At 37.9% G+C, this 13,453-nt stretch overlaps 1 protein-coding gene across 1 annotated transcript in view; it reads left to right on the top strand.

Annotated features, from left to right (window-relative positions):
* The window catches only part of LOC105535166 (PH domain leucine-rich repeat-containing protein phosphatase 1), a gene marked incomplete at its 5' end in the record, with an annotated part of 48,035 nt that overhangs the window by 23,104 nt on the left and 11,478 nt on the right, over nt 1-13,453 (top strand). Inside the window, 2 exons of the mRNA XM_011974173.1 lie at nt 3,597-3,727; nt 8,311-8,415. Of these exons, the coding sequence (XP_011829563.1) occupies nt 3,597-3,727; nt 8,311-8,415 (236 nt within the window). The remainder of the gene's footprint in view (nt 1-3,596; nt 3,728-8,310; nt 8,416-13,453) is intronic.

Raw genomic sequence — 13,453 nt, 5'->3', positions numbered from 1 at the left:
CAAAAAAAAAAAAAAAAAAAAAGAGGAATCAGGCATATTGCACCAGATAAAAAGCAAGAAAAGCATGAAGAAAAGGGTTCCAAGCACAGAGAGAAGCATGTGTAAAGTCACAGACAGATGAAAGCATGTCACATGCACGAGGTGCAGGCACTCTGGCATGGGTGGAACATGGAGTGTGAGGAAGCCAGTGTGCAAAGTTGGGGATGCCTTGTTGGACATTCTGAGGAGTTTGGTGTCGGGTTGAAGGACACCTGGGAGCAGGCTGACAGACTGAAGCTGGAATGTGAGCAGGTGGAGTAAACCACACTGAGAAACCAACCTGACAGCATACGAGGCTGACAGCATACGAGGAGTGCATCGAGGGAAGCAAGACCAAAAGCAAATTTCCGGTGTAGCCGGAGCCTTCCAGGGGAAATGGGACGCAGGTCAGTCCAGGGTGGTGGAGCTCGATGGAAAACAACCGGCTGCAGTCAATCAAAGACTGTCACGGAGCCTTGGGGAGCAGACAGTCCTGGGCAGAGGGGAGGCACAGGAACATCATCTCTAAGAAGGTCTGCGTTACAGCCTCCAGCATTATCTTCATAAGTAATTAGTTACCCTACTGAACTCATTTCATAATTTGATAATTTAGAGAATGAGCTATTTTATATCTGTAGAACAAATTTTTACCAATTTCATAAAATTCAGTATTGCTGCAGAATGCCTTTAATCCTTGACCAAAGGCATTTTCTGACTCTGAATTTGTCTCTGTCAACTACTTGCATCCTAAATTACTCACACTTATTAGCTCTTTATTTCCTGTCCCATCAGTGTTCAGTAGATTGTATATATCCCCATTTGTTGTCCTGCGTTGCTGATGTGTACTGACTATGTTGGTAGCATGTCCCATTATTAACCAGAATTATCGGGTGTCAGTTTTTCATTAAACTCTGGTTGACTGTTGATGTAACCATTATTTATAATTGAAAAAGAAAAAAAAAAAAGCAAAAAAGATGACCGTTTTCTCTAATATTAATATTGAGGTTAAGTAAATTAATGTACATCTACTAGAAGTAGTATGGGGCTATGAAAGGTGGTAGTATGTTAGGGCATTCAGGCTGCTATAACAACATGCCTTAGACTGGATAACTTATTAACAACAGAAATTTCTTGCTCACAGTTCCAGAGGCTGGGAAGTCCAAGATGAGAGTGCCAGCAGATTTGGTCTGATGAGGCCCCATTTCTCATAGATAGTTCCTTCCATGTATGCTTGTCTGGTGGAAAGAGTGAACAAGCTCACTGGGTCTGTTTTATGAGGCCACCAATGCCATTCATGAGGGCAAAGCCCTTATGACCTAATCCGCTCCCAAAGGTCTCACTTCTTAATACTGTCACGTTGGGGATTAAGTTTCAGCATATGATGAAAATTTGGGGAACAAACATTCAGACCATAGCAGATGGGAATAAAGGTGGGGAAAATGGTTGCAGTAGAGCGATAGAAGAGTAAGTGAAATGTAATGAAATTGCACCTACGTTTGAGATTTTTAAGGCTTTTAAAAATTATATATGAATAAGGCTATAAGAAAAAAAAACAGAATGCTAAAAAAAAAAACAAAAACAGAATGCTAACCCTGGTTGTGTTAGGGTGGTAGATTTAAGGATATGTTTTCTGAGCTTTTCTTTTTGCTCAGCTTTTTATGGATAATATGGTTATAATGCTCTCATAATAAAATATGATTATTTACAATGGCAATACAATTTTTTATTGCTATTATTTGGAAGCAACAGTATGAAATATTTTGTGTGAAAGCATTGTGTTGTTTGAAGTCTAATGAAAATATATTTATCCAAAAATACAGATTTTCATTTTACCCAATCTCTACCCTTCCCCAATCCATACTAGGTTTAAGTTCTTTGAGAATTTTTCCAAATAAAAGGAAGATTTTGTCTACTTTTAAGATCCTGAAGTTCTTGAGTATAATCTCCCTCCTCCCTTTTTTTAAAGAACTGAAGAGACAAAACAATTCCTCTTTTGATCATTTCTGTAAGCACTTTTGAAACTTACAATAAAGTACTAATTCAGCCAGATAATTGAATGCTCTCCACCCCATACTATTGAACCTATAGGTTCTGCATTCTCATATCTAGAGCGCTGACCATTCCATTTCTCTTGCGTACGGTGAGCCTTCTCCACCTAGGTTCCCTGCTCCCTGAACACAAGGGCAGCCCCGCTTTTTACAGTACACCTTATTTAAGCTTTACATCAGTTTTGTGAGAAAGGAGGTATCATTTCCACTTACAGGTAAAACCTGATTTTTGTTGTAATCACCATGACCTTTTTGTGATTTTTCTTTCAAGTTAAATTAGGCAGGACCTGTTGGAGAGTCCAGATGTTGATGCCTTGAGGGTAGGATCCATACTTGACTCAGCCCCTTTTTTTGACACAGATTAGGCAGGTTTACCTGCTCGTGTAGCTTTTGCCAATTTCTTATTCAGCTTCTTTTGAAATATCTTCTCATTTTGAGTGTGTGTTACCTGCCTTTTCCTCATTTTACATGTTCTTTTCTTTGCTTGTTTTTTTGTTTTTGTTTGTTTTCTGTTGTGTTTTTTTGAGACAGGGTCTTGCTATGTCTCCCAGGCTGGAGTGCAGTGGCACAGTCTCTGGTCACTGCAACCTGCACCTCCCGGATTCTTTTTTTTTTTTTTTTTTTGGTGAGATGGCGATTTACCGTTGTTGCCCAGGCTGGAGTGCAATGGCGTGATCTCAGCTCACTGCATCCTCCGCCTCCCAGGTTCAAGTGATTCTCCTGCCTCAGCCTCCCGAGTAGCTGGGATTACAGGCATGCCACCACGCCCGGCTAATTTTGTATTTTTAGTGGAGATGGGTTTCACCGTGTTGCCCAGGCTGATCTCGAACTCCTGATCTCAGGTAATCTGCCTGCCTTGGCCTCCCAAAGTGCTGGGATTACAGGCATGAGCCACTGTGCCCTGCGCACCTCCTGGATTCAAGCGATTCTCATGTGTCAACCACCTTGAATAGATGGGATTACAGGCGTGTGCCACCACCTGGCTAATTTTTGTATTTTTAGTAGAGATGGGGTTTCACCATGTTGGCCAGGCTGGTCTCAAACTCCTGACCTCAAGTGATCCACCCTACTCGGCCTCCCAAAGTGCTGGGATTACAGGCGTGAGCCTCTGTACCCAGCCTTCTTTGTTTTTAGTTTTGTTTTAAGAAATTCCTTTAAAGTTCATGTTAATGTTTGAGCTGTAGTTCTCATGGCGTGGAGATTTTGTGAGCAATAAGAAAATCTATTAGGATTTTTTAGTTAATGCTTGATTTTAAACGTGGAGATAAACGTAAGTGGAAAATATGAGAAGAATAAAGAACATGGATTTTCTGTTATTCAAAGAAAATTAAAAAAATTTTTTTTTTGCATTTAGCAAAATCTATTTTAAATGTTTATGGCAAAGTAACAGATAAGCCTCCGTTTCCACATTTGTCTAGTATATTATAATGAATGATCAGACGGATTTGCATGCAAAGGGTAGGAGTATAGAACTCCATGAAGAACTTCTCTAGACCATCGCTTTCTTGTTTGCACTTGTTCCTTTTTCAGTGTGTGGATCTGAGCTGTAATGAGCTAAGCGAAGTCACATTACCAGAAAACCTGCCTCCCAAACTGCAGGAGCTAGACCTGACCGGAAACCCTCGCCTTGTCCTTGATCACAAAACCCTGGAACTACTGAAGTAAGTATTCTGTAAAGCACTGTATCCCCATCATTGTCCACTGGCAGTGGGCTTCATATCTCAGTGAAAATGGGAAACAAAACATGAAGCATCATTGACTTGTTAGCTGTGTTAACACACATAACAGGATATACAAGATGCAGGGAAGCAATGAACAACCAAGATGTAACTTAAATCTAAGTAGTCACTGATAACGTGGTTGTGACAGTTAATGCAAATGTTAAGGAAGGATTTTAAAAGAGATATAGGGAAAACTAACAGTGTGGCACTGAAATCCAGGTTTTTTAAAATAAGACGGAGGATGTGGAATAGGTAGATCCTACCAGCAGTTAGATCTTCACGGTATGGGAAAGAGTTCATTGATGCTGTTTCATTCTTGATATTGATAAAGAATTAGTGGTTGGAATTTTCTATGTAAAACCTTAAAGGTCTGCAGTAGGAAAGATATCTTAATAAGAATGTTCATCATAGAACTCTAAATAGTCTATTAAGAATTAAATAATGTTCCACAAATGAGTATTACAAAGCCATTTAAAATTATTTAGAGCTATATCGCTAACTCAAAAGATCTTTACAGTATATTAAGTGAAAATATTAATAAAATTAACAAAGAAGTTTTATAGTATAATTCAATTTTTGCAATATAAATTTGTGTGCATTGGGTATATGTACATGTGTATGCATACACACACCTAGAAAATGCCTGAAAGGATATATAACAAAAGTTAAAGTGGTGTTATTCTCTGGATAATAGTATTATGGGTAGTGTTTATTTTCTTCTTTAAACTTTTCTGAATTTTCAGAATTTTTTGGGGCATATCAGATCAGTAGTAGTTTTAAACATTGTCATACATTAGTCATTATGCATGCAATATATGTTTATTCAATGTTGGAATATTTGTTGTTGAAAGTCATTTCCCATTATTTTAAGAAAATCAGTAAAAAACAGTAGATTTTTGGTGAATGGTCCATTAATACTATCCTAGGCTGTAGTGCAAACCAAAGTTTGAAAAGCACTTAAAGTGATTCCTGGATAGAATTGGCCTAATTAGTGCCTAATTTGTTGGCATTTTAAGTACTTGATGAGAAAATTAATTTTGATGCATAGTTGAAAAACACTGCCTGAGTGTCCTGAGGAAGGCGTAGAGAACGAGGTTCTCTCCGTTGTTGATCACGTGTATGAAACCTTGGCCTAAACCCCTCCATCTGTCCAGACCTATGGGAAAAAAAATGGCCTACATGATCTTTAAGGTGCCTTTTAAATTCAAGAAAATAATGGATTATCAAAATAGGTCATCTTTAAACAGATAGCTTTTGAGTATTTTTTACATGTAGGATACAGACATTTTTGAGCATTCTTTACAAATAAAATTGAAAAATAATTGCACCAAAATGTGTTAATAAATGGAAGTAGCCACTTAGAGGAAAATTAAAGTTACATTCTTATATCACACCAAAATCCAGCTGAAATAGTTGAATCTGTAAAATTAAATGATTTTCAAAAGTAATAAGGAATCATGTGAATATCTTCACAAGTTAGAAAAAGACTTTTTAGGCCAAGAAATGAGGGGAGTAAGTGGCAAGAAAAGAAATCAGTACATGTAGATTGGTTTCAATGTTTACATTGCATATGTTTACATGTAAATATACTTTTTATACATTAAAGTGTTAAATGTCTATTTCCTATTTCAGAAACTCAATAAATATAAATGGCAAATGACAAACTGGGAAGAAAAATATGAAAAAAGCTTTAATATGCTTACTATAAAGTGTTCTTATAAGATAAGTACTTATAAGAAAAGTACTCAAACAGAAAATAAACAAAGGACATTAACATTTAACAGAAACAGTACAAATAGTTACATGAAAATGTGTTCAAACTTATTAGTATATCAAGTAAATACAAAATAAAATACTTGAATAACATTTTCCCCCTCGAACTGGTGCTGCTGAAGGACTGTAATTTGGTATTACACTCTTCTTAAAAGCAGTTGCTGTACTGTGTCAAGCTTTTTAAAATATTCACGTACTCAGACCAAAGTGTCCTGTAGCAAAAAATGGTAATATTCTTAAAATGTTACCTTCCGTTTAACATCTGGAAGGCTGTGTATTCTTAATGACTTGGAAGATTTTCCGTATATTATTTGCACTTTTAGAGGGTTGGTTTATTTGTTTTATGTGAGCCGGGTAGGTGCATATGAGGACTCTTCTGTGAGATTGAGCTGTGGTTCACAGAATTCTCTCTGACTCATTTAAAGATATACAAGATGGCCGGGCACAGTGGCTCACGCCTGTAATCCCAGCACTTTGGGAGGCTGAGGTGGGTAAATCACCTGAGGTCAGGAGTTTGAGACCAGCCTGACCAACATGATGAAACCCTGTCTCTACTAAATACAAAAAAATTGGCAGACAAGGTGGCGCATGCCTGTAATCCCAGCTACTCGGGAGGCTGAGGCAGGAGAGTCACTTGAACCTGGGAGGTGGAGGTTGCAGTGAGCCGTGTTACGCTATTGCACTCCAGCCTGGGCAACAAGAGCAAAACTCCATCTCAAAAAACAACGATATACAAGAGTCAGCATTCAGTTCACTTCGGATAACTGCTCAGCCGCACTGTGTTCAGCTAGACAGAGAAGAGAAATTGCTGCTTCACTAGAAAGAATTATTTGTGTGCTGGGGAGAGGGGGCAGTTAAGAGTTATTTTTTTTTTCCCCTTTAATAATCAGGTTGGGAAATTGAATTATTTCTCTGAAGACTTTGTGTTCTGTAAAAATTATAAATGCCTTTAAAAATGAGCCTTCACTTTTCCCAAGACTTCAGGATGGTATCTAAGAGCCTTAGGATATGTCTTAAGAAACCTATTGTATTGCGTACTATTTTAGATGGTTAAAATTGAGTACCAGGTCATATGGAGAGCAAATAATGGAGAACTGTCCTTTTTTTTTGTTAATGCCTCTTTTATTTATAGAATTGAAAACTTTGAAAAAAAGATTTAGCTCTAGGCTTATTGTAAAACAAGGTATTAACTTGATTTGGGAATTTTCTATTGACACTAGATTTATGTTTTTCAGGATAAGATGGAAAGTAAATGTTTGCTAGTAATTGAGAGTAGAAACTTTTCTTTAACCATATATTTTTAAATTTCAGAAAAATTGCCACCAGTTATTTCTAGATTCAAAGGGAATACTAGGTAGATATTGGTTTACTTTTTAAAGCTTTAACTGGTTCTTAGGAAAGGTATATAGTATTTGTTAGATTTGGGAGTAATGAGTACCAACAGATAATTTTAATTCTTGTGGTTATGACCAAAACTATGTAGGTGTTGCTTCAGTTTTCAACAGATAGTATGTATACTTTTTCTCTTGTTTAAATAATAATGAGGGGGAAACTTAGTGGCAATTTACCAGTAAGAGGACTTATTTCACCTTGTGGTAGCCAGCCTTTTAACAGACTAGTTTACATCTGTTAATGACTTCCTGTTTAGGGGCACAGAATGCTTTCTAGAGGCTGATTTTTATTTATTTTATTTTTATTTTTTATTTTGAGACAGAGTTTCGCTCTTGTTGCCCAGGCTGGAGTGCAGTGGCACAATCTTGGCTCACCACAACCTCCACCTCCCGAGTTCAAGTGATTCTCCTGCCTCAGCCTCCTGCATAGCTGGAATTACACGCATGCACCACCATGCCCGGCCAATTTTTTGTGTTTTTAGTAGAGACGGGGTTTCTCCATGTTGGTCAGGCTGATCTGGAACTCGTGACCTCAGGTGATCCGCCCACCTTGGCCTCCCAAAGTGCTGGGATTACAGGCATGAGCCGCCGCACCCGGCGAGGCTGATTTTTAAGAAACGCTATTTGAGAATTTATCCCTTTAGTGTTTCTGTCTTGGGTCCTGTTGGATCAATTATGGCATATGAGGGCTGAGGTGAGGTAAGAAATCTCCCAGTTTAAATACATACAGTTAACTTGTAATTTATTAAATACTCCTCATTTACTTTGTAATTTTATGTATATGTTTTATTTTATGATATTAGTCTTAGCATACTTGGCTATACCCATGAGGAGAGTATTGGAAGCTCCAGGGAACTGCAAGTCCGTGATAGTATTTGGAGGGGTTATATGGACAGAAATTGGATTTGGAGATGAATATTGCAGAATTATCTCACATCATCTAAATGCATTATAATTGTGGCTTAGGTGTTTTGTTGTTGTTCTTTCTGAGTATTCATGGTGTAAGAATACACCCATCCTAATACTTAAGTTTTGTTTTCTCATGCCAAGGCTGAGAGCTGTCCTTGTCATTCCCAGGAGAGAGCAGTCATCTAATGTAGAATGTGTGAAAGTCTCTAATAGCTGCTTTATGATGCTCATTAAAAGTAATTTTCATGCTCTGTATGTATGCCCCTTCGTTTTCATTACAATGAGTAGCTCGTTCTTGTTGCTGATAAGTATTTCAGACACATTAAACACAGTAAGAAATGGTAAGTACAGAGTGCTTAACAGGTATTTTTTTTATTTCTCGGATAAAGATAGCAATTTGCACACATTTGGTTTTAATGATTCCTGTTCCCTCCTTGTTTCTCTTGTTAGTAATATCCGCTGTTTCAAGATTGATCAGCCTTCTACAGGAGACGCTTCTGGAGCCCCAGCTGTTTGGAGTCATGGTTACACTGAAGCTTCGGGGGTAAAAAACAAGTAAGTCAGATGAAACTTCAGAGGAAGGACTGCCTCCTGCCTGTCTCACTCCTTTAGTTGGGTAGAAAGAAACTCAGTGCTGTAGCACCCACTTTTCTCATGTAAAATTTCTTTGAGTATTCCAAGTTTCCCCAGAGTGAGGCTCCCTCATGACTGATGTTTGAACATTAAGGGAAGGCCCTGTTTGGAATCACATAGTCTCCCTTAGTAGGAGTCGTTGCTAGGATACAAGGTAACTGACACATTATATCTGTGTAAGACTCCAGTGTTTGGAAAAGGCCTAGGTATTGAAATGCATCCCTGCTCCTTTGAAAAGCCCCTTTATCTTTCTCTGACGCTTGTTTACCAAGCAAAACAGAGATAGTATTAAAGGAGAAGTAGCTTAATTGTGCATATTTAAGATCACTCATGTTATTGACTATGGAGCTATTTTTACAATCTAAATTAGATTGGCAGGAGTTTGATGTCCATTGCCTCTAATGTCATCTGCTTGTCTTGCGACCAGAACTTGCCCATCTTAATATCTTTTTCTTTTCCATTTTCCCCACCCTCCCCTCTCTTAGATACAGATGTTGATTTTTCCTGAAAAATGTAACCAGGCTTTTCAGGCTTGCTTGTATTATATGAAGAGGTGCTAATAATTAGTACCTAGACAGGTAAAGAATCCTATAAATTAGAATGGTCATAATTTAATGAGCTGAAGTATAAGAACACAGAAGTCTGAAAGTAGGGGAAGAACAGAAAGTGGAGTTAGATCTAATAATAGCTAACATTAGTATTCAACCCTGGGCACACATTAGAATCAGTAAGGTAAAGAAAATTTTTTAAAAGTCTCCCAACCTAGACTCATTAAATCAGAATGTTTCAAAATCTCCCCCAGGTGATTCTAATATGTGTCTAGGCTTCAGAACCACCGACTAGCTGAATACTCTTCATGGAAAATAAAAGGTTTGGAATTGTTGCTGCCATTCTGCCTGCTTTTCTTTGGGACAGAAAACAGCATCAACTCAAATTCTGGATCTGACACATTGATCTTTTCCCCATTCCCTAAGGTGTCATTTGGCCTTGTGCTCTCTAGAGAAGAGTTAACAACTCTGTTCTCTTTGCTCAGAAAAGGCAGAATAACCTGAGGAGGTATGCCTTAGTTCTGCCTGGGCTCCAGCTACTCCCTGATTTCTATGGACTTTGCACAGTATGTCATTGTGTTGGGGCAGAGGGGAATTGTGTATTCTTTAGCGCACTCAAAGTTTCTTTCTGGAGATCATTACTTTTTAGATCAAAGGATCTTTTATGTCTTCCTTACAAACACCGGTATGTGAAACTGCTCATTTCTGAACACTAATGTGAAATCTAAGATTAGTTTTTAATATCTCTGTGTATTAATGTCTATTATCTACTCAATGTGTCTTAATGGAGCAAGTAACCAAGTAGATCTGGGTGGGCTTTTCGGCATAATTCCCCCTTCCACAATTGTGTCACATAGTACAATGTGTGGACAGCAAAGTACACTACAACCCTTTGAATTGTTCTAAAGTGAACACACCTTCAGACTACCACCTGCATCCAGAAATAAAAAATGAAGAGTCATTGAAAGATATAAATAAATAAATAAATAAATAAATAAATGAATAGAAAATGGACAGCATCCCGGTAGTCCCAGGCTGTGCTTTGCCCTCACTTGCTATGTCCCCTTGCTTTTTTTACCCTTTGGTTTTGCCAATAAAGGTTTCTCGAGAGCTTTTTGTTTGTTTTTTTGGTGTTTTTTGTTTTGTTTATACTTTGTTTGCGTTGTCAATGGTCATTTAAACAAGCAGTTTGCTGCTTGATACCTTGAAAGAAGGGGAAAACTGTGGTTGTCCTCTCTCCAAATCTCAGTAGACATCTCTTCCTCCTTTGGGGAAACCTAAGAGGGAACTACAGTTGGATAATTAGCCTCTTTTTTTTTTTTTTTTTTTTTTTTTTTTTTTTTTTGAGATGGAGTTTCACTCTTGTTGCCCAGGCTGGAGTGCAGTGGCACAATCTCAGCTCACTGCAACTTCCGCCTCCTGGGTTCAAGTGATTCTCTTGCCTCAACCTCCCAAGTACCTGGGATTACAGGCACCCGCTACCATGCCCGACAAATTTTTGTGTTTTTTGTAGAAATGCGGTTTCACCATGTTGGCCAGGCCAGTCTTGAACTCCTGACCTCAGGTGATCCACCTGCCTCAGCCTCCCAAAGTGCTGGGATTACAGATATGAGCCACTACTCCCAGCCTAGCCTCTTCTTTAGATTAAAAACCAAACAGGAAACTTCACCAGAAAAGAAATGCTGAGAATGATTACCACTGTACTTAAGAAAAAAGAAAGAAAAAAAAACTACATTACTGTATTTTTTTTTTTCCTCTTTCATACTGCCTCATTCCAGCTAGCAAGGGGAGCCTACAGAAGGAAGACGGAATAAAATGACTTTAAAATTTAACTTTGCCACTAATTGCCTTATAATTTTGGATAACTTGTTTTTCTTAATAAATAGAGGCAAGAATTTCAAAATATTGAGATAGAAGCCAGACTGCCTGGCTTTGCACCTGAGTTCTATACTTTCTTGCCGTGTGACCATGGGCAGTTTCTCAGTCTCTCTTTAGCTAAAATAAGCAATAAGAAAAAACTACCTATTCTCATGGTGTTGTTAGAGGATCACGTGAGTTAATATGTATGACATACTTAGAACAATGTGTGCCATATAATAAACCCTATTTAAGTGTTAACTACTACTATTATTGATTATAATGGTCATTGCTATTATTATTTATCCCTGAACTCCTTAAAGGGAGGGATTATATTTTTAAGTTTATATATCTGGTATGTAGCTGTGATACATAGCAGGTGCTTAATAATTTTTTTCTCTTTATTTATATATGTAAGAAGGTATACTCTATATTCAGTAAAATTCACCCTTTTTAATGTACAGTTCTGCAAGTTTTGGGGAAAGAATATCATCATGTGTAACCACCACTACAGGGTATAGACGAGTTCCGTCACCTACCAAAATTTACCCCATGCCCCTTTTTGTCAATTATTCTCCCCAACTCCTGTCCTTGGCAACTCCTGATCTGTTTTTTATCTCATTGATTTTGCCTTTTCCAGAATGTCATATAAAAGGGAATTATATAGTATATGGCCTTCTCAGTCTGACTTCTTTCCCATCACATAATGTTTGAGATTCATTTGTACTATTGCATGTGTCAGTAGTTTGTTTCTTTTCATTGCTTTTTATTCCTAGTAGCATTCCATTGCATGGACATATTATGGTTTGTTTTTGTTTTACCCATTCACCATTTGAAGGATGTTTAGATTGTTTCAAGTTTTTAGCAGCTGCAAATGAAAATGCCACACGTTGCAAACAGTTACATACAGGTTTTTGTATGAATGCTTGTTTTCATTTCTCTGGGGTAAATGCCTAGGGATAAGGATTGCTGGGTCATATGGTAAGTGTGTATTTACTTTGGAAGAAACTGCCAAACTACCAAACTGTTTCCAAAGTGCCTGTATCATTTTGCACTCCCAACAGCAATGTCTTAAGAGTTCCAGTTTTATTGTTAGGTTGCTGTTGTTTTTTCCATTTTAATAATAATATCTCATTGTGGTTTTAATTTACATTTCCCTACTCTTTTCATGTGTTTATTTATCATCCATATACATTCTTTGGTGAAAACTTGTTCATTCACAATCAAATGTAATATTAGCTCTAGGTATTTTTGTAGACACCCTTTATCAAGTTAATTCTCTTCTATACAGAGTTTGCTAAGATTTTATAATGAAATCTTAGTTTTTATAATAAACAGATAACACATTTTGTCATAGGCTTTTTCTGTGTCAATTGAGATGACTGTATGGTTTTTTTTTCTTCTTCAGTCTGTTGATGTGCTTAATTACATTGATTGATTTTAAAATGTTAAATACACTTTGCATTCCAAGTGTAAATTCACTTGGTCACAGTGTAGTATCTTTTTTTTTTCTTTTTTTTTGAGACAGATTTCACTCTTGTTGCCCAGGCTGGAGTGCAACGGCGCGATCTCGGTTCACCGCAACCTCCACCTCCCAGGTTCAAGCGATTCTCCTGCCTCAGCCTCCTGAGTAGCTAGGATTTCAGGCATGCACCACTATATCCGGCTAACGTTATATTTTTAGTAGAGATGGGGTTTCTGCATGTTGGTCAGGCTGGTCTCGAGCTCCCGACCTCAAGTTATCCTCCCTCCTTGGCCTCCCAAAGTTCTGGGATTACAGGCGCGAGTCACCACGCGTGGCCTGAAGTATTATATTTCTTACATGCTGCTGGGTTAGATTTGCTGTTAATTTGTTGAGGATGTCTATGTTCCATGGTGGATATTGGTCTGTAGCTCTCTTGTGATGTCTTTGATTTTGGTATCGGGGTAATGCTGGCCTCATAGAATGAGTTGGGAAGTGTTTCCTCATCTTGAGTTTTCTGGAGGAGTTTGTGTAGAATTGGTAATATATCCTTCTTAAATATTTAAAAGAATTCACCAGTGAAGCCATCTGTGCCTGGATTTTTTTTTAAACCTACAATTTCTTTAAATAGGATTATCTCTTCCTTCTTCTTGAACAAACTTTGGTAATTTGTGTCTTTCAAGGAATTTGTCTGCTTTATCTAGTTTTCAAATGTATTGAATGTATTGACATTATGCTTTTTTTTTTTTTTTTTTTTTTTGAGAGTCTCACTCTGTCACCCAGGCTGGAGTGCAGTGGCACAATCTCGGCTCACTGCAGCCTCTCCCTTCTGGGTTCACGCAGTTCTTCTGCCTCAGCCTCCTGAGTAGTTGGGACTACCGGCGTGTGCCACCATGCCCAGCTAATTTTTTATATTTTTAGTAGAGACGGAGTTTCACCATATTGACCAGGCTGTTCTCGGACTCCTGACCTCAAATGGTCCTCCTGCTTCAGCCTCCCAAAGTGCTGGGATTACAGGCATGAGCCACCATGCCTGGCCCATTATTATGCTTTTAAAATCTGTAGAATCTGTAGAGATATGCCTCCCCTCTCT

The sequence above is a fragment of the Mandrillus leucophaeus genome, unplaced genomic scaffold (assembly GCF_000951045.1).
Source record: "Mandrillus leucophaeus isolate KB7577 unplaced genomic scaffold, Mleu.le_1.0 Scaffold142, whole genome shotgun sequence".
Classification (NCBI taxonomy): domain Eukaryota; kingdom Metazoa; phylum Chordata; class Mammalia; order Primates; family Cercopithecidae; genus Mandrillus; species Mandrillus leucophaeus.
The sequence above is the reverse complement of the archived record's forward strand: the minus strand, read 5'-3'. Positions and strand labels throughout refer to the sequence as shown.